The sequence below is a fragment of the Chiloscyllium plagiosum genome, unplaced genomic scaffold (assembly GCF_037043375.1).
Source record: "Chiloscyllium plagiosum isolate Xiang-an unplaced genomic scaffold, Cpla_swu_hap1 HiC_scaffold_46, whole genome shotgun sequence".
NCBI lineage: Eukaryota > Metazoa > Chordata > Chondrichthyes > Orectolobiformes > Hemiscylliidae > Chiloscyllium > Chiloscyllium plagiosum.
In genome coordinates, this window is record NW_028270184.1 from 3,102,198 (window position 1) to 3,122,564 (window position 20,367).

Consider the following 20,367-nt stretch of genomic DNA (forward strand, 5'->3'; position numbering starts at 1 on the left):
ACTGACTCTCACTGGGGTACAGGCTCACACACACACACACACACACAGACTCTCACTGGGGTACGGGCTCTCTCTCTCACACACACACACACACACACACAGACTCTCACTGGGGTACGGGCTCTCTCTCTCACACACACACACACACACACTGACTCTCACTGGGGTATGGGCTCACACACACACACAGACTCTCACTGGGGTACGGACTCCCATACACACACACACTGACTCTCTCTGGGCTACGGGCTCACACACACACACACAGACTCTCACTGGGTTACGGGCTCTCTCTTTCTCTCTCTCTCTCACACACACACACACACACACTGACTCTCACTGGGGTACGGGCTCTCTCACACACACACACACACACTGACTCTCACTGGGGTACGGGCTCACACACAGACAGACTCTCACTGGGGTATGAGCTCACACACACACACACAGACTCTCACTGGGGTACGGGCTCACACACAGACAGACACTCACTGGGGTACGGGCTCTCTCACACACACACACACACACAGACAGACACTCACTGGGGTACGGGCTCTCTCACACACACACACACACAGACAGACTCTCACTGGGGTACGGGCTCTCTCACACACACACACACACACACACACACACACAGACAGACTCTCACTGGGGTACGGGCTCTCTCACACACACACACACACAGACAGACTCTCACTGGGGTACGGGCTCTCTCACACACACACACACACAGACAGACTCTCACTGGGGTACGGGCTCTCACACACACACACACACACAGACAGACACTCACTGGGGTACGGGCTCTCTCACACACACACACACACAGACAGACTCTCACTGGGGTACGGGCTCTCTCACACACACACACACACACACACACACACACAGACAGACTCTCACTGGGGTACGGGCTCTCTCACACACACACACACACAGACAGACTCTCACTGGGGTACGGGCTCTCTCACACACACACACACACAGACAGACTCTCACTGGGGTACGGGCTCCCACACACACACAGACAGACTCTCACTGGGGTACGGGCTCTCACACACACACACACACTGACTCTCACTGGGGTACGGGCTCACACACACACACACACACACTGACTGGGGTATAGGTTGCACATAGTCCCAGCTCTAGGAGGTTGCTCAGCTTTAGAATGCATCACTGTGGTGACCTGTTTCCTGTCACTATCTATATTCCCATGGGACCACATCTTCAAACAGGTATGCTGTTTTGGAAAATGTAGGGGTGATGGATTCTCAGGGGAATGTGGCACGAACAGCCAAGTTTCTGGTATTCTGACTGGTTCTAATGCAGTGAGAGGTACGTCGGCTTCCAAAAGATTGATTGTGTTAGGAGACTCTCTAGTCCGAGGTAGAGACAGACGTTTCTGTGGCCAGTAGTGAAAAAGCAGAATGGTGTGTTGCGTCCCTGATGCCAGGATCAAGGATGTGTCAGAGAGGGTGCAGAATGTTCTCACGGGGGAGAGGGACCAGCAAGAGGTCATTATACCCATTGGAGCCAATGACATAGGAAGGGAAAAGGATGAGATTCTGAAGGGAGATTACAGAGAGTTAGGCTGGAATTTAAAAAGGAGGTCCTCAATGGTAGTAATATCTGGATTACTCCCAGTGCTACGAGCTAGTGAGGGCAGGAATAGGAGGATAGAGCAGATGAAAGCATGGCTGAGGAGGTGGTGTATGGGAGAAGGATTCACATTTTTGGATCATTGGAATCTCTTTTAGCCTAGAAGTGACCGTACAAGAAGGACGGATTGCACCTAAATTGGAAGGGGACTAATATACTGGCAGGGAAATTTGTTAGAGCTGCTTGGGAGGATTTAAACTAGTGAGGTGGGGGCTGGGACCCAGGGAGATATTGAGGAAAGAGATCGATCTGAGACTGGTACAGTTGAGAAAAGAAGTGAGTTAAACAGTCAGGGCAGGCAGGGACAAAGCAGACAACAAGGTAGGACTGATAAATTAAACTGCATTTATTTCAATGCAAGGGACCTAACAGGGAAGGCAGATAAAACTCAGGGCATGGTTAGGAACATGGGACTGGGATATCATAGCAATTACAGAAACGTGGCTCAGGGATGGGCAGGACTGGCAGCTTAATGTTCCAGGATACAAATGCTACAGGAAGGATAGAAAGGGAGGCAAGAGAGGAGGGGAAGTGGCATTTTTGATAAGGGATAGCATTACAGCTGTGCTGAGGAAGGATATTCCCGGAAATACATCCAGGGAAATTATTTGGGTGGAACTGAGAAATAAGAAAGGGATGATCACCTTATTGGGATTGTATTATAGATCCCCGAATACTCAGAGGGAAATTGGGAAACAAACTTGTAATGACATCCCAGTTATCTGTAAGAATAATAGGGTGGTTATGGTAGGGGATGTTAACTTTCCAAACATAGACTGGGTGTTAAAGGTTTAGATGGAGAGGAATTTGTTAAGTGCACACAAGACAATTTTCCGATTCAGTATGTGGATGTACCTACTAGAGATGGTGCGAAACTTGACCTACTCTGGGGAAATAAGGCAGTGCAGGGGACTGAGGTGTCAGTGGGGGAGCACTTTGGGGCCAGCGACCATAATTCTATTAGATTTAAAATAGTGATGGAAAAGGATAGACCAGATCTAAAAGTTGAAGTTCTAAATTGAAGAAAGGCCAATTTTGACGGTATTAGGCAAGAACTTTCAAAAACAGATTGGGGGCAGATGTTCGCAGGTAAAGGGACAGCTGAGATAACAAGAATCCAGAGAAAGGGTGAAAGGGAAGGCTGGTAGGTGTAGGGAATGCTGGATGACTAAAGAAATTGAGTGTTTGGTTCAGAAAAAGAAGGAAGCATACGTAAGGTATAGACAGGACAGATCGAGTGAATCCTTAGAAGAGTATAAAGGCAGTAGGAGTATACTTAAGAGGGAAATCAGGAAGGCAGAAATGGGACATGAGATAGCTTTGGCAAATAGAGTTAAGGAGAATCCAAAGGGTTTTTAAAAATATATTAAGGACAAAAGGGTAACTAGGGAGAGAATAGGGCCCCTCAGATATCAGCAAGGCGGCCTTTGTGTGGAACTGCAGGAGATACTAAACGAGTACTTTGCATCAGTATTTACTGTGGAAAAGGATGTGGAAGATATAGACTGTAGGGAAATAGATGGTGACATCTTGAAAAATGTCCCTATTACAGAGGAGCAACACAGAAAGGTGGATAAATCCCCAGGACCTGATCAGGTATACCCTATAACTCTGTGGGAAGCTAGAGAAGTGATTGCTGGGCCTCTTGCTGAGATATTTGTATCATCGATAGTCACAGGTGAGGTGCCAGAAGACTGGAGGTTGGCAAACGTGGTGCCACTGTTTAAGAAGGGTAGTAAGGACAAGCCAGGGAACTATAGACCAGTCAGCCTGACGTCAGTGGTGGGCAAGTTGTTGGAGGGAATCCTGAGGGACAGGATGTACATGTATTTGGAAAGGCAAGGACTGATTAGGGAAAGTCAACATGGCTTTGTGCGTGGAAAATCATGTCTCACAAACTTGATTGAGTTTTTTGAAGAAGTAACAAAGAGGATTGATGAGGGCAGAGCAGTAGATGTGATCTGTATGCACTTCAGTAAGGCATTCGACAAGGTTCCCCATGGGAGACTGGTTAGTAAGGTTAGATCTCATGGAATACAGGGGTAACTAGCCATTTGGATACAGAACTAGCTCAAAGGTAGAAGCCAGAGGGTGGTGATGGAGGGTTGTTTTTCAGTCTGGGGGCCTGTGACCAGTGGAGTGCCACAAGGATCGGTGCTGGGTTGACTACTTTTTGTCATTTACATAAATGATTTGGATGCGAGCATAAGAGGTACAGTTAGTAAGTTTGCAGATGACACCAAAATTGGAGGTGTTGTGGACAGCGAAGAGGGTTACCTCAGATTACAACAGGATCTTGACCAGATGGGCCAATGGGCTGAGAAGTGACAGATGGAGTTTAATTCAGATAAATGCGAGGTGCTGCATTTTAGGAAAGCAAATTTTAGCAGGACTTATACGCTTAATGGTAAGGTCCTGGGGAGTGTTGCTGAACAAAGAGACCTTGGAGTGCAGGTTCATAGTTTCTTGAAAGTGGAGCTGCAGGTAGATAGGATAGTGAAGAAGGTGTTTGGTATACTTTCCTTTCTTAGTTAGAGTACTGAGTATATGAGTTGGGAGGTCATGTTGTGGTTGTACAGGATGTTGGTTAGGCCACTTTTGGAATATTGCATGCAATTCTGGTCTCCTTCCTATCAGAAGGATGTTATGAAACTTGAAAGGGTTCAGAAAAGATTTACAAGGACGTTGCCAGGGTTGGAGGATTTGAGCAATAGGGAGAGGCTGAACAGTATGAGGTTTATAAAATTATGAGGGACATGGATAGGATAAATAGACAAAGTCTCTTCCCTGGGGTGGGGGAGTCCAGAACTAGAGGGCATAGGTTTAGGGTGAGAGCGGAAAGATATAAAAGAGATCTGAGGGGCAACTTTTTCACACAGAGGGTGGTATGGATATGGAATGAGCTGCCTGAGGAAGTGGTGGAGGCTGGTACAATTGCAACATTTAAGAGGCATTTGGATGGGTATATGAATAGGAAGGGTTTGGAGGGATATGGGCCGGGTGCTGGGAGGTGGAACTAGATTGGGTTGGGATATCTGGTCAGCATGGACGGGTTGGACCAAAGGGTCTGTTTCCATACTGTACATCTCTATGACTCTAAGTATGGGTTTCGAATGTTGATCAGGAATATGCAGCTCCATATTCTTGCACACTCTGGGTGAAACTGGGTTTATACAGGCCAGTCTGACGATGACAAACCTGGGAGCTTCCAGTGTGTGGGTCTTTATTAGATTGTGTTACCGCTTTCAGGGTCAACACGATGACAAAGAGATACACACACACACACACACACAGACAAAGTGAGTGATAGATTGTGAGGAAGAGAGAGATAGAAAAAGGGACAGAGAGAGGGAGACAGAAAATGAATGATTGAAAAAGAAACAGAGAGAGGGACAAAGGTTGAGGAGATAAAAAGCGAGACAGAGACACAGAGAGTGAGAGAGATAAAGACATTTACAGAGATAGAAAGACACGCAGACAGAGGAAGAGGGAGAGTGAGAGAGAAAATGTGAATGAGGCAGACAGAAAAAGAGGCTAAGAGAAAGAGAGTGAATGAGAAAGAAAGACTGAGAAAGATAGAGAGAGGGACAAAAGTTGAGATAAAGAGTGAGACAGAAAGAAAGAGAGATAAATGCACACACGGAAATAGAGACAGACAGACTGTGAGGAAGGAAGGACGGAGAAAGAGGCAGAGAGAGGGAAGGATAGAGTGAATGAGAAAGAAAGAGGAACAAAGGAGATAAAAAATGAGACAGAGACACACAAAGAGAGTGAGACAGAGACACAAAGCAAGAGAGAGAAACAAATACATCGAGATAGACAGACACAGAAAGAAAGAGAGAGAAAGTGAATGAGAGAGTCACTGCGCGGAAGAGAGAGACAGAAAAAGAGTGAATGAGAAAGAAAAGAGTAGGGCCAAACTTTGAGGACACAGAGTGAGACAGATCCACACAAAGAAGGAGACAGAGTAAGCCAGTGGGAGTTACTGGGGGAGGATGTGGTGAATTGCCTGTTGTTAACTTGCTGACCACTCTGTTCCCAGTTGCTTCCCCATAGGTGTTCCTGGCTCTTTGTGCTCAACAATATCCTCATGTCTGTCACCGGTGAGTATTCTGGGATGACTCTCCAGCTCTGCCACGGCACACCTGGTGATGGTCGTGGTGTTGCACCTCCTGACTGGGGCTGGGATGTAAAACACACGCTGTGTGTGTGTGTGTCTCTCTCTCTCTATCTCCATTCGCCAGGGTGGTCTTCCCTCTGTGCCAGTGCCACGTTGAGTGGTCTCAGTGCCGGCGGTTCCCAACGGTCTTGGTGCTGCCGGAGCCCGGACTGTGGGACTTCAGCTGAATGTGTGTCCAGGAGTCTCCCTCAGTGCTGACCCCTTCCCGCACTCCATCCTGTCCCAGGGACACATCAGCTCACTGAGGTTTCTCAGGGTAGTGCTTCTCCCAGCCTTGTGCACCACTGCCAAGTCGATACGTCGTTCTCACTGGTTCTGGGATGTCCCCGACATGAAATCTCCTGTTACTGGGTTATCCCGGGAGAATTCACTCAGCCTGGCCCTGACCTCAGGGATCACAGGGCTCTGGGATTATTACCCCACCCAAGGGGTGGTTGGGTTGATAACGGTCACTCGAATGAACACCTACAGGGGAGGAGAGTGAGTGAGCACCCAGACCAGCCTCCCCCAGAGAGAGGGACACAGTGGGGGCTGGTGTGGGGCAGTGGGTCAAGGCTGTGGGGTCTGAGCGATGGGGAGAGCCTGAGTCATGTTGTCCAGTCAGTAACGGGTGGCCTCCCTGTCTCTCCATCTCTCTCTCTCGTTTTCCAGGGAAATCTTTGCAGCTCTATTCCCACCACCTGGTGATGCTGTTCGAACAACGGAGAAACACTCACAAGAGACCGGTCCATATCTCTCTCCCAGCCAACAAGCTCACTGACAGGATCATCCCCAGGTACTGACTGCCCTATGTCACATCTCTCTCCATTCCCTCAGCCTCATTCTCTCTCCCCTACATGTTCATCTCTCTCTCTCCCCTCAATGATTTGGAGATGCCGGTGTTGGACTGGGGTGTACAATGTAAAAAATCACACAACACCAGGTTATAGTCCAACAGGTTTAATTGGAAGCACTGGCTTTCGGAGCACTGCCCCTTCATCTGGTTGTTGTCCTCTCCATGTCCTTTCTGTCTCTCTCCCCCCATGTCCTTTCCGTCTCTCTCCCCCCCCCCCCCCATGTCCTTTCCGTCTCTCTCCCCCCCCCCCATGTCCTTTCCGTCTCTCTCTCTCTCTCCCCCCATGTCCTTTCCGTCTCTCTCTCTCCCCCCCATGTCCTTTCCGTCTCTCTCTCTCTCTCCCCCCCATGTCCTTTCCGTCTCTCTCTCCCCCCCATGTCCTTTCTGTCTCTCTCTCTCTCCCACCATGTCCTTTCTGTCTCTCTCTCTCCCCCCCATGTCCTTTCTGTCTCTCTCTCTCTCTCTCTCCCCTCCATGTCCTTTCTGTCTCTCTCTCTCTCTCTCTCTCTCCCCCCTCCATGTCCTTTCCGTCTCTCTCTCTCTCCCCCCCCATGTCCTTTCTCTCTCTCTCTCTCTCCCCCCCCCATGTCCTTTCTGTCTCTCTCTCTCTCTCCCACCATGTCCTTTCTGTCTCTCTCTCTCTCTCTCTCTCCCCCCCATGTCCTTTCTGTCTCTCTCTCTCTCTCTCCCCCCCATGTCCTTTCTGTCTCTCTCTCTCTCTCTCTCTCCCCTCCATGTCCTTTCCGTCTCTCTCTCTCTCCCCCCATGTCTTTCCGTCTCTCTCTCTCTCTCTCCCCCGTGTCCTTTCTGTCTCTCTCTCTCCCCAACCCCCATGTCCTTTCCATCTCTCTCTCTCTCCCCACCCATGTCCTTTCCGTCTCTCTCTCTCTCCCCCCCATGTCCTTTCTGTCTCTCTCTCTCTCCCCCCCCATGTTCTTTCCATCTCTCTCTCTCCCCACCCATGTCCTTTCCGTCTCTCTCTCTCTGCCCCCATGTCCTTCCCCCCCCTTTATGTCCCTCTCTCTCCCTTTCCTCCAAGTCCCTCCCCCTCTCTCTCCCTCCCTCCCACCCCCATGTCTCTCCCATTCCCTTTTCTCTCTCTCCCTGACCCACCTCTCAGATTCTAGTCTTGTCCTTCCTTCTCATCCAGTGATCAGCCTCAGACTGCGGTGGAAACCTGGGGACCTTCAATCTATTCAGACATGGGCTAGGCTGGGGAATGGCGTTAACGTCACCGGGCCAGTAACTTGGAGGAACAGAGCCAATTCTTTAAGGTCAATGGTTCAAATCTCATCATGGCAACTCAGGAATTTAAATGAACTCTTAATGTAAATTAGAATTGGAGGCTCATCTTGCTGATGGAGACTATTAAACTATTGTCAGGTGCTGTAAACACCTATCTGGGCCACTCCTGTCCTTCAGGAAGGGGATTCTTCCCTGGTCTGACCTCCAGACCCCGAAGCCATCTGAAATGGCTGAATGAGTTCAGTTCCAGTTCTGGCTGGGTAATATAATGCTGCTCCAGTGACCCCCACATCTCTGCGAAAGAAATGTAAATCCCACTAGGAGTTATTAAACAGGAAATTAATAACGTGCAGCTTCTGTCCACATTCATACCCGGACTCCGCCACCTATCCAGGTCACGATAGTGGGTCACTGCTGATGGACCTTACCTCCTGCACACACTCTGAAGCAGAACAAAGAACAGGCCAGAAGATGACCCTTCGGCCCATCAAGATGGATCTGACCCGTGACACTTCAGGGAAACACTGACCTCTCCACTCCATCAATCCTACTGCACACAGTCCTCATCCATTTCCCGGATATCTCTCTCCCACCATCCCCCCACAGCCTCCTGGGAAACAGCTCATGCGGCCCGTCTCCTCCCTGATCACCCTTCTCCCGGCAGCAGGAATGACTGACTCTCCTGTTCCTCTTGCAGGAAATTCGCCCCATCCTTGAGGATCCCAGACACCAAAGGCTGTCGCAAGTGCTGTGTAGGTGAGGAACTGGACAGAGACACTCTGCCCCCAGGGTCAGTGGGTGTGCCTGTGTGCGTGTCTCTTCCTGTCAGCGTGCGAGTGTGCGTGTCAGTGTGTGTGAGACTGTAACATACTGAAATGTTGAGCAACAATGCTTCATTCACACTGTCCCAGCATCTTGCTAATATCCAGAGAGAACCCCTCGATTAGATTCCAGTCTGTAACTCCCTCCCGGTGTATTTGTTATTCTGTATATAAACCACCCCGAACCCCTCGATAACATTCCAGTCTGTAACTCCCTCCTGGGTATCTGTTATTCTGTATATAAACCACCCCGAACCCCTCGATTAGATTCCAGTCTGTAACTCCCTCCCCGGGGTATCTGTTATTCTGTATATAAACCACCCCGAACCCCTCGATTAGATTCCAGTCTGTAACTCCCTCCCCGGGGTATCTGTTATTCTGTATATAAACCACCCCGAACCCCTCGATTAGATTCCAGTCTGTAACTCACTCCCGGGTATCTGTTATTCTGTATATAAACCACCCCAAACCTCTCGATTAGATTCCAGTCTGTAACTCACTCCCGGGTATCTGTTATTCTGTATATAAACCACCCCGAACCCCTCGATTAGATTCCAGTCTGTAACTCCCTCCCCGGGGTATCTGTTATTCTGTATATAAACCACCCCGAACCCCTCGATTAGATTCCAGTCTGTAACTCACTCCCGGGTATCTGTTATTCTGTATATAAACCACCCCAAACCTCTCGATTAGATTCCAGTCTGTAACTCACTCCCGGGTATCTGTTATTCTGTATATAAACCACCCCGAACCCCTCGATTAGATTCCAGTCTGTAACTCCCTCCCGGGGTATCTGTTATTCTGTATATAAACCACCCCGAACCCCTCGATTAGATTCCAGTCTGTAACTCCCTCCCAGGTATCTGTTATTCTGTGTATAAACCCTCACCAAACCCCTGGATTAGATTCCAGTCTGTAACTCCCTCCTGGGTATCTGTTATTCTGTATATAAACCCCACCCTGAACCCCTCGATTAGATTCCAGTCTGTAACTCCCTCCTGGGTATCTGTTATTCTGTATGTAAACCACCCCAAACCCATCGATTAGATTCCAGTCTATAACTCCCTCCCGGGTATCTGTTATTCTGTATATAAACCCTCACCAAACCCCTGGATGAGATTCCAACCGGCTATCTGTTATTCTGTATATAAACCTCTCTGAACCACTTGACTTGGCCATGCTCCGGGCTGTCTGTTGTGAATGTGGAAGCAATGCTGTGGTTTCCTTGTGTCTGTTTGCAGTGAGAAACCCCCACACGACATCTACGTTCCTGAGTGCAGCCTTGGACAATGTCATCGTCCTTCTCCAGTGGTACGAGCCCCTACAGAAGTTCATGATGCACAAGGTAACACGCATGTCCTTGCTCATTCTTCACTGGGTTCGGAGAGAGGCTGGAGGGGGAGACCTGTACCAGTGTTGGGATTATTTACAGATGGCTCACAGCATGTTGGGACGGCTGGAACACTCTGTGCTGCAAAGCCCCGATGGGCGAATATCAGGCCAGCCAACTGGGTGTGGACACTCTGGGGCCAAGACCAGGCCAATTTCCCCAAGAGGGATTGCACAATTTACAGCACAGAGGAAGGTCACACTCCCCAGTGCTTTTTTACGGCTGTACCAGCCTTCCCCCCATCATGTTCTCATCATTGTCATCACATCAATATATCTACCTGCTCCTTATTCCAGGCTGTCATTCTTAATGTCAGCGCTGAGGGAATGGGCACTGTCAGAGGGTCAGTGCTGAGGGAGTGCCCCACTGTCGGAGGGACAGTGCTGAGGGAGCGGGCACTGTCGGAGGGTCAGTGCTGAGGGAGTGCCCCACTGTCGGAGGGACAGTGCTGAGGGAGCGGGCGCTGTCGAAGGGTCAGTGCTGAGGGAGTGCCGCACTGTCGGAGGGTCAGTGTTGAGGGAGTGGGCACTGCTGGAAGGGGCTGCAGGAACTGTAATGACCCACTCCTGCTCTTTCCCCTCCCCCAGTGCCTGATCGGAGCTTTCGTTAAGGCTTTGTCCAACAAGACAGGAGTTTCCAAACTGAAATAGAAATTGGCGTTGCTGTTAGGAAGTTGTTATTGTTGAGTTTCTCCTGAGACCAGGCTTCAGCGAGCCATCTCCCTGTCCTCGGTGGGAGCCAGTGGGCTGACTCCTGTTTCCTTTCCTTTTTCTCTCGATCCTTCATCCAGCAAGTCAGCCTCACGCTCCCGAACCCTCTGCAAATCTTCGAGCTACTGGTCTTCCCGGGTGAGGAGTACCCACAAGTGTGTCTGGGCGTCTGTGCTCCCACCCAGCCCGACCAGGTGCTGCAGTTTGACACCATTCAGCTCAACGCCACGGGATCACTCGGCCCGGAGGCACGGCCAGGTATGGGCACCAGGAAACACCCAAAAGCAGCCGGGGGTTGGCGCCGTACACACTGACGGTGACCCTCCCGCCGGTACTGCACACGACAGGACGGTGTCAACGTCTGTCAGGGAACCGCGACAGGAAATACCAGGACAGACCCCCGTCAAACAGATGGAGGGGTCACAGGGAGCGGGCTGGAGGGGCTTACAGAGATAGGGAGGGGGTGACAGAGATAGGGAGGGGGTATAGGGGCCGGAGGGGGTGACAGAGAAAGGGAGGGGGTGTAGGGGCAGGAGGGGGTGACAGAGATAGGGAGGGGGTATAGGGGCTGGAGGGGGTTACAGAGATAGGGAGGGGGTGGAGGTGCTGGAGGGGGTTACAGAGATAGGGAGGGGGTGGAGGTGCTGGAGGGGGTTACAGAGATAGGGAGGGGGGTGTAGGGGCTGGAGGGGGTTACTGAGATAGGGAGGGGGTGTAGGGGCTGGAGGGGGTTACTGAGATAGGGAAAGGGTATAGGGGATGGAGGGGGTTACAGAGATAGGGAGGGGGGTGTAGGGGCTGGAGGGGGTTACAGAGATAGGGAGGGGGGGAAGGGACTGGGGGTGGTACAGAGATAGGGAGGGGGTGTAGGGGCTGGAGGGGGTTACAGAGATAGGGAGGGGGGGAAGGGACTGGGGGGGGGGAGGTACAGAGATAGGGAGGGGGTGTAGGGACTGGTGGGGGTTACAGAGATAGGGAGGGGGGGAAGGGACTGGGGGGGTACAGAGATAGGGAAGGGGTGTTCAACGTTTGTGAGAAGATTTGTAGCTCGTTGTTGTGGTTCTGTTCGCCGAGCTGGGAATCTGTGTTGCAGACGTTTCGTCCCCTGTCTAGGTGACATCCTCAGTGCTTGGGAGCCTCCTGTGAAGCGCTTCTGTGATCTTTTCTCCGGCATTTATAGTGGTTTGTATCTGCCGCTTCCGGTTGTCAGTTCCAGCTGTCCGCTGCAGTGGCCGGTATATTGGGTCCAGGTCGATGTGCTTATTGATTGAATCTGTGGATGAGTGCCATGTCTCTAGGAATTCCCTGGACATGCCACAACCCAAAGGACTAGCCACACTACCATACATCAAAAACATTTCTGAACTGACAGCCAGACTACTGCGACCACTAGGACTCATAACAGCACACAAACCAACAGCCACTCTCAGACAACAACTCACCAGAACGAAGGACCCGATACCCAACATGAGCAAAACCAATGTAGTGTACAAAATCCCATGCAAGGACTGCACAAAACACTATATAGGACAAACAGGAAGACAGCTAACAATCCTCATCCATGAACACCAACTAGCCACGAAACGACACGACCAGCTATCCTTAGTAGCCACACACGCAGATGACAAGCAACATGAGTTCGACTGGGACAACACTACTATTATAGGACAAGCCAAACAGAGAACAGCCAGGGAATTCCTAGAGGCATGGCACTCATCCACAGATTCAATCAATAAGCACATCGACCTGGACCCAATATACCGGCCACTGCAGCGGACAGCTGGAACTGACAACCGGAAGCGGCAGATTTAAACCACTATAAATGCCGGAGGAAGCATCACAGAAGCGCTTCACAGGAGGCTCCCAAGCACTGAGGATGTCACCTAGACAGGGGACGAAACGTCTGCAACACAAATTCCCAGCTCGGCGAACAGAACCACAACAACAGGGAGGGGGTGTAGGGGCTGGAGGGGGGGTTACAGAGATACGGAGGGGGTGTAGGGGCTGGAGGGGGCGACAGAGATAGGGAGGGGGTGTAGGGGCTGGTGGGGGGTTACAGGGATAGGGAGGGGGTGTAGGGGCTGGAGGGGGGTTACAGAGATAGGGAGGGAGTGTAGGGGCCGGAGGGGGTTACAGAGATAGGGAGGGGGTGTAGGGGCTGGAGGGGGGTTACAGAGATAGGGAGGGGGTGTAGGGGGGTTACAGGGATAGGGAGGGGGTGTAGGGGCTGGTGGGGGGTTACAGAGATAGGGAGTGGGTGTAGGGGGTGGAGGAGAGTTACAGAGAGAGGGAGGGGGTGTAGGGGATTACAGAGATAGGGAGGGGGTGTAGGGCTCGAGGGGGTTAGAGATAAGGAGGGGTTTTAGGGGCTGGAGGGGGTTACAGAGATAGGGAGGGGCTATGGTTTCCTATCCTGCGAGTGTTTGATGTGGGGACAGTGTAGAGGGAACATTACTCTGTAACTAACTTTGTGTGAGCTCTGTTTTCAGAACAGTCTCCCAGACCTTAACGGTCTTATTTGTTTGTGCAGAGACATCCTTGATGAATGCCAGCCATGTTTCACAGCTCGATCGGGACAATGTCCTTGTCTGTGTTGACAGTGAGTTCTCCAAATCTAAGTGTAATCTTTCATACTGAACATTGAACACGTCAGCTTTTTCTCATTCATTCATGGGCCTGAGGGCATCGCTGGCCAGAGGAAGTGGTGGAGGCCGGTACAATTGCAACATTTAAGAGGCATTTGGATGGGTATATGAATTGGAAGGGTTTGGAGGGATATGGGCCGGGTGCTGACAGGTGGGACTAGATTGGGTTGGGATACCTGGTCGGCACGGACAGGGTTGGACCGAAGGGTCTGTTTCTGTGCTGTACATCTCTATGACTCTATGACTAGTCCCAGCATTTATTGCCCATCCCTAATTGCCCAGAGTCAACCCCATTGCTGTGGGTCTGGAGTCACGTGTAGGCCCGACTGGGTTAAGGTGGCAGTTCCCCTCCCTGAAGGGCATTCTGAACCAGATGGGTTTACCCGACAATTGGCAATGGATCCGTGGTCATCATTAGACTCTTAATTCCAGGCTTTTTTATTGAATTCAAATTTCACCTTCTGCTGTGGCGGGATTCAAACCCGGGTCTCCAGAACACGACCAGGGTCTCTGGATTAATAGTCCTCAGTAATAATAGCACTGGGTGTTATCCATCAAAGGCTTCCCTTTGCTGAGGTGTGGCAATTAAGCCGCATTGTAGGAGGGTCAGCGGTGAGGGAGTGCTGCACTGTCGGAGGGTCAGCGCTGAACTGTCGGAGGGTCAGTGCTGAGGGAGCGGGCACTGTCGGAGGGTCAGCGTTGAGGGAGCGGGCACTGTCGGAGGGTCAGCGTTGAGGGAGCGGACACTGTCGGAGGGTCAGCGCTGAGGGAGTGCCGCACTGTCGGAGGGTCAGCGCTGAGGGAGTGCCGCACTGTCGGATGGTCAGCGCTGAGGGAGTGCCGCACTGTCGGATGGTCAGCGCTGAGGGAATGGGCACTGTCGGATGGTCAGCGCTGAGGGAGCGCTGCACTGTCGGATGGTCAGCGCTGAGGGAATGGGCACTGTCGGAGGGTCAGCGCTGAGGGAATGCGCATTGTGGGTGGGTCAGCAGTGAGGGAGTGCTGCACTGTCAGAGGGTCAGCGCTGAGGGAATGCGCATTGTGGGTGGGTCAGCGCTGAGGGAGTGCTGCACTGTCGGATGGTCAGCGCTGAGGGAGTGCTGCACTGTCGGATGGTCAGCGCTGATGGAATGGGCACTGTCGGAGGGTCAGCGCTGAGGGAATGGGCATTGTGGGTGGGTCAGCGCTGAGGGAGTGCTGCACTGTTGGAGGGTCAGCGCTGAGGGAGTGCTGCACTGTCGGATGGTCAGCGCTGAGGGAGTGCTGCACTGTCGGATGGTCAGCGCTGAGGGAGTGCTGCACTGTCGGAGGGTCAGCGCTGAGGGAATGGGCACTGTCGGAGGGTCAGCGCTGAGGGAGTGCTGCACTGTCGGAGGGTCAGCGCTGAGGGAATGGGCACTGTCGGAGGGTCAGCGCTGAGGGAGTGCTGCACTGTCGGATGGTCAGCGCTGAGGGAATGGGCACTGTCGGAGGGTCAGCGCTGAGGGAGCGCTGCACTGTCGGAGGGTCAGTGCTGAGGGAGCGCCGCACTGTCGGATGGTCAGCGCTGAGGGAGTGCTGCACTGTCGGATGGTCAGCGCTGAGGGAATGGGCACTGTCGGAGGGTCAGCGCTGAGGGAGTGCTGCACTGTCGGATGGTCAGCGCTGAGGGAATGGGCACTGTCGGAGGGTCAGCGCTGAGGGAATGCGCATTGTGGGTGGGTCAGCAGTGAGGGAGTGCTGCACTGTCGGAGGGTCAGCGCTGAGGGAATGGGCACTGTCGGAGGGTCAGCGCTGAGGGAGTGCTGCACTGTCGGATGGTCAGCGCTGAGGGAATGGGCACTGTCGGAGGGTCAGCGCTGAGGGAATGGGCATTGTGGGGGGGTCAGCGCTGAGGGAGTGCTGCACTGTTGGAGGGTCAGCGCTGAGGGAGTGCTGCACTGTCGGATGGTCAGCGCTGAGGGAATGGGCACTGTCGGAGGGTCAGCGCTGAGGGAGTGCTGCACTGTCGGATGGTCAGCGCTGAGGGAATGGGCACTGTCGGAGGGTCAGCGCTGAGGGAATGCGCATTGTGGGTGGGTCAGCAGTGAGGGAGTGCTGCACTGTCGGAGGGTCAGCGCTGAGGGAATGCGCATTGTGGGTGGGTCAGCGCTGAGGGAGTGCTGCACTGTCGGATGGTCAGCGCTGAGGGAGTGCTGCACTGTCGGATGGTCAGCGCTGAGGGAATGGGCACTGTCGGAGGGTCAGCGCTGAGGGAATGGGCATTGTGGGTGGGTCAGCGCTGAGGGAGTGCTGCACTGTTGGAGGGTCAGCGCTGAGGGAGTGCAGCACTGTCGGATGGTCAGCGCTGAGGGAGTGCTGCACTGTCGGAGGGTCAGCGCTGAGGGAATGGGCACTGTCGGAGGGTCAGCGCTGAGGGAGTGCTGCACTGTCGGATGGTCAGCGCTGAGGGAATGGGCACTGTCGGAGGGTCAGCGCTGAGGGAATGGGCATTGTGGGTTGGTCAGCGCTGAGGGAGTGCTGCACTGTCGGAGGGTCAGCGCTGAGGGAATGCGCATTGTGGGTGGGTCAGCGCTGAGGGAGTGCTGCACTGTCGGATGGTCAGCGCTGAGGGAGTGCTGCACTGTTGGAGGGTCAGCGCTGAGGGAGTGCTGCACTGTCGGATGGTCAGCGCTGAGGGAGTGCTGCACTGTCGGATGGTCAGCGCTGAGGGAATGGGCACTGTCGGAGGGTCAGCGCTGAGGGAGTGCTGCACTGTCGGATGGTCAGCGCTGAGGGAATGGGCACTGTCGGAGGGTCAGCGCTGAGGAAATGGGCATTGTGGGTGGGTCAGCGCTGAGGGAGTGCTGCACTGTCGGAGGGTCAGCGCTGAGGGAGTGCTGCACTGTCGGATGGTCAGCGCTGAGGGAGTGCTGCACTGTCGGAGGGTCAGCGCTGAGGGAATGGGCACTGTCGGAGGGTCAGCGCTGAGGGAGTGCTGCACTGTCGGAGGGTCAGCGCTGAGGGAATGGGCACTGTCGGAGGGTCAGCGCTGAGGGAGTGCTGCACTGTCGGATGGTCAGCGCTGAGGGAATGGGCACTGTCGGAGGGTCAGCGCTGAGGGAATGGGCATTGTGGGTGGGTCAGCAGTGAGGGAGTGCTGCACTGTCAGAGGGTCAGCGCTGAGGGAATGCGCATTGTGGGTGGGTCAGCGCTGAGGGAGTGCTGCACTGTCGGATGGTCAGCGCTGAGGGAGTGCTGCACTGTCGGATGGTCAGCGCTGATGGAATGGGCACTGTCGGAGGGTCAGCGCTGAGGGAATGGGCATTGTGGGTGGGTCAGCGCTGAGGGAGTGCTGCACTGTTGGAGGGTCAGCGCTGAGGGAGTGCTGCACTGTCGGATGGTCAGCGCTGAGGGAGTGCTGCACTGTCGGATGGTCAGCGCTGAGGGAGTGCTGCACTGTCGGAGGGTCAGCGCTGAGGGAGTGCTGCACTGTCGGAGGGTCAGCGCTGAGGGAGTGCTGCACTGTCGGAGGGTCAGCGCTGAGGGAATGGGCACTGTCGGAGGGTCAGCGCTGAGGGAGTGCTGCACTGTCGGATGGTCAGCGCTGAGGGAATGGGCACTGTCGGAGGGTCAGCGCTGAGGGAGCGCTGCACTGTCGGAGGGTCAGTGCTGAGGGAGCGCCGCACTGTCGGATGGTCAGCGCTGAGGGAGTGCTGCACTGTCGGATGGTCAGCGCTGAGGGAATGGGCACTGTCGGAGGGTCAGCGCTGAGGGAGTGCTGCACTGTCGGATGGTCAGCGCTGAGGGAATGGGCACTGTCGGAGGGTCAGCGCTGAGGGAATGCGCATTGTGGGTGGGTCAGCAGTGAGGGAGTGCTGCACTGTCGGAGGGTCAGCGCTGAGGGAATGGGCACTGTCGGAGGGTCAGCGCTGAGGGAGTGCTGCACTGTCGGATGGTCAGCGCTGAGGGAATGGGCACTGTCGGAGGGTCAGCGCTGAGGGAATGGGCATTGTGGGGGGGTCAGCGCTGAGGGAGTGCTGCACTGTTGGAGGGTCAGCGCTGAGGGAGTGCTGCACTGTCGGATGGTCAGCGCTGAGGGAATGGGCACTGTCGGAGGGTCAGCGCTGAGGGAGTGCTGCACTGTCGGATGGTCAGCGCTGAGGGAATGGGCACTGTCGGAGGGTCAGCGCTGAGGGAATGCGCATTGTGGGTGGGTCAGCAGTGAGGGAGTGCTGCACTGTCGGAGGGTCAGCGCTGAGGGAATGCGCATTGTGGGTGGGTCAGCGCTGAGGGAGTGCTGCACTGTCGGATGGTCAGCGCTGAGGGAGTGCTGCACTGTCGGATGGTCAGCGCTGAGGGAATGGGCACTGTCGGAGGGTCAGCGCTGAGGGAATGGGCATTGTGGGTGGGTCAGCGCTGAGGGAGTGCTGCACTGTTGGAGGGTCAGCGCTGAGGGAGTGCAGCACTGTCGGATGGTCAGCGCTGAGGGAGTGCTGCACTGTCGGAGGGTCAGCGCTGAGGGAATGGGCACTGTCGGAGGGTCAGCGCTGAGGGAGTGCTGCACTGTCGGATGGTCAGCGCTGAGGGAATGGGCACTGTCGGAGGGTCAGCGCTGAGGGAATGGGCATTGTGGGTTGGTCAGCGCTGAGGGAGTGCTGCACTGTCGGAGGGTCAGCGCTGAGGGAATGCGCATTGTGGGTGGGTCAGCGCTGAGGGAGTGCTGCACTGTCGGATGGTCAGCGCTGAGGGAGTGCTGCACTGTTGGAGGGTCAGCGCTGAGGGAGTGCTGCACTGTCGGATGGTCAGCGCTGAGGGAGTGCTGCACTGTCGGAGGGTCAGCGCTGAGGGAATGGGCACTGTCGGAGGGTCAGCGCTGAGGGAGTGCTGCACTGTCGGATGGTCAGCGCTGAGGGAATGGGCACTGTCGGAGGGTCAGCGCTGAGGAAATGGGCATTGTGGGTGGGTCAGCGCTGAGGGAGTGCTGCACTGTCGGAGGGTCAGCGCTGAGGGAGTGCTGCACTGTCGGATGGTCAGCGCTGAGGGAGTGCTGCACTGTCGGAGGGTCAGCGCTGAGGGAATGGGCACTGTCGGAGGGTCAGCGCTGAGGGAGTGCTGCACTGTCGGAGGGTCAGCGCTGAGGGAATGGGCACTGTCGGAGGGTCAGCGCTGAGGGAGTGCTGCACTGTCGGATGGTCAGCGCTGAGGGAATGGGCACTGTCGGAGGGTCAGCGCTGAGGGAATGGGCATTGTGGGTGGGTCAGCGCTGAGGGAGCGCTGCACTGTCGGAGGGTCAGCGCTGAGGGAGCGCTGCACTGTCGGAGGGTCAGCGCTGAGGGAGCGCTGCACTGTCGGAGGGTCAGCGCTGAGGGAGCGCTGCACTGTCGGAGGGTCAGCGCTGAGGGAGCGCTGCACTGTCGGAGGGTCAGCGCTGAGGGAGCGCTGCACTGTCGGAGGGTCAGCGCTGAGGGAGCGCTGCACTGTCGGAGGGTCAGCGCTGAGGGAGCGCTGCACTGTCGGAGGGTCAGCGCTGAGGGAGCGCTGCACTGTCGGAGGGTCAGCGCTGAGGGAGCGCTGCACTGTCGGAGGGTCAGCGCTGAGGGAGCGCTGCACTGTCGGAGGGTCAGCGCTGAGGGAGCGCTGCACTGTCGGAGGGTCAGCGCTGAGGGAGCGCTGCACTGTCGGAGGGTCAGCGCTGAGGGAGCGCTGCACTGTCGGAGGGTCAGCGCTGAGGGAGCGCTGCACTGTCGGAGGGTCAGCGCTGAGGGAGCGCTGCACTGTCGGATGGTCAGCGCTGAGGGAGCGCTGCACTGTCGGATGGTCAGCGCTGAGGGAGCGCTGCACTGTCGGATGGTCAGCGCTGAGGGAATGGGCACTGTCGGAGGGTCAGCGCTGAGGGAGCGCTGCACTGTCGGAGGGTCAGCGCTGAGGGAGCGCTGCACTGTCGGAGGGTCAGCGCTGAGGGAGCGCTGCACTGTCGGAGGGTCAGCGCTGAGGGAGCGCTGCACTGTCGGATGGTCAGCGCTGAGGGAGCGCTGCACTGTCGGATGGTCAGCGCGGAGGGAATGGGCACTGTCGGAGGGTCAGCGCTGAGGGAGTGCTGCACTGTTGGAGGGTCAGCGCTGAGGGAGTGGGCACTGTTGGAGGGTCAGCGCTGAGGGAGCGCTGCACTGTTGGAGGGTCAGCGCTGAGGGAGCGCTGCACTGTTGGAGGGTCAGCGCTGAGGGAGCGCTGCACTGTTGGAGGGTCAGCGCTGCACTGTTGGAGGGTCAGCGCTGAGGGAGCGCTGCACTGTTGGAGGGTCAGCGCTGAGGGAGCGCTGCACTGTGTGGGTGAGGTGTTGCGGGGTGGGGTAAAAGATTAAAAGATCCCTTCGCCACTATTGGAAGAAGAGTGGGGATGGGGACTTCTTCCCAGGGTCCTGAGGTCAACATTCATCCCTCGACCAACATGAGGGAAAAACAGATGAACAGGATCATTCGCACATTTTCTGAGTGCGAGGTCTTGCTGTGCCTCCTACGTCTCAATGCTGAAGGTGAAGTTCAGGGGAAACTGTAGTTCTGCGGTTGCTGTGAAGCTTCAGGGGGAGGGTGGAGGGTGCTGAAATAGATGCTGGTGGAACAGGGTACCTCCCTGACTGACTAGCTCTGGTGATTTTCAGATTGTGTGAAGATTGTGAGTTTACACGGAGAGCCGCGGGACAGCTTGGCGCCCGAGCTGAGCTTCCGATTCTGCGTCCAGACCGTTGGTAAGTGTGACTGCAGGCCGCCGCCACTCTGCCCGTCCAGTCTGCTCGTCCAGTCTGCTCCTCCATCCACGCCTGACCTTGGGTTCCTGTCCCACCTTCTCACCCCTTCCCCCGCTTTCCCAAGTTGGACAATCAGTCTTTCTGACCCCAGCTTTTGATATATTTAACTG

General features: G+C 54.8%; 1 protein-coding gene across 1 annotated transcript in view; it reads left to right on the forward strand.

The window, feature by feature from the left end:
• LOC122547333 (mitogen-activated protein kinase kinase kinase kinase 3-like) overlaps positions 1-20,367 on the forward strand; it is a 63,967-nt gene that overhangs the window by 35,730 nt on the left and 7,870 nt on the right. The window contains exons 17-23 of the mRNA XM_087983710.1: positions 5,708-5,768; positions 6,497-6,620; positions 8,623-8,681; positions 9,988-10,091; positions 10,927-11,104; positions 13,377-13,445; positions 20,111-20,197. Of these exons, the coding sequence (XP_087839836.1) occupies positions 5,708-5,768; positions 6,497-6,620; positions 8,623-8,681; positions 9,988-10,091; positions 10,927-11,104; positions 13,377-13,445; positions 20,111-20,197 (682 nt within the window). The remainder of the gene's footprint in view (positions 1-5,707; positions 5,769-6,496; positions 6,621-8,622; positions 8,682-9,987; positions 10,092-10,926; positions 11,105-13,376; positions 13,446-20,110; positions 20,198-20,367) is intronic.